Source organism: Chrysochloris asiatica, unplaced genomic scaffold (genome assembly GCF_000296735.1).
Source record: "Chrysochloris asiatica unplaced genomic scaffold, ChrAsi1.0 scaffold00372, whole genome shotgun sequence".
Lineage (NCBI taxonomy): Eukaryota > Metazoa > Chordata > Mammalia > Afrosoricida > Chrysochloridae > Chrysochloris > Chrysochloris asiatica.
In genome coordinates this window covers 88,489-88,917 of record NW_006408890.1, presented here as the reverse complement: position 1 = coordinate 88,917, position 429 = coordinate 88,489, and the positions used below count along the sequence as shown (strand labels likewise).

General features: G+C 69.7%; 1 protein-coding gene across 1 annotated transcript in view; it reads left to right on the top strand.

Moving 5' to 3' along the window:
- The first annotated feature begins 264 nt into the window (after positions 1-264).
- The window catches only part of GTPBP6 (GTP binding protein 6 (putative)), an 18,001-nt gene continuing 17,836 nt past the window's right edge, over positions 265-429 (top strand). Inside the window, exon 1 of the mRNA XM_006876260.1 lies at positions 265-406. Within this exon, the coding sequence (XP_006876322.1) occupies positions 265-406 (142 nt within the window). The remainder of the gene's footprint in view (positions 407-429) is intronic.

Sequence of the window (429 nt, the reverse complement as noted above, 5' to 3'; positions counted from 1 at the left end):
TGGTGGGATGGGTCCCCTGTGCCCCCGGAGTAGAGCTCGGAGCCCGATGGTAGAACTGGAGACCCGCCTCGGGCTCAGTTCTGGGCTGGGCGGGCAGGGAGCAACGATTCGCGGTAACAGCCACCACATCCGCCAACAGCCGGACTCGGCCTCAGTCCCCAAAGAGCGCGCCAAACCGTAGGAGCACGTGACGCGAGGCGGCCAGTGGGAAGGCAGCGGAAGTCCCGCCTCTAGCCCCGCCCAGCGCGTAGCGGCGGACGCGACATGTGGACCATCCGGGCCGCCTTCCGCGCGGGGCTTCGGTTGTCTCGCGAGAACCGCGGTCTCCTTGCTGTGAGGGTCGTACCACTGCCCAGCCCCGTTCGCGTGCTCGCCGCCTATGGCCCCCGGGTGCCGGGCCCGGAGGGTCCTAGAAGCGGAGGATGTGGC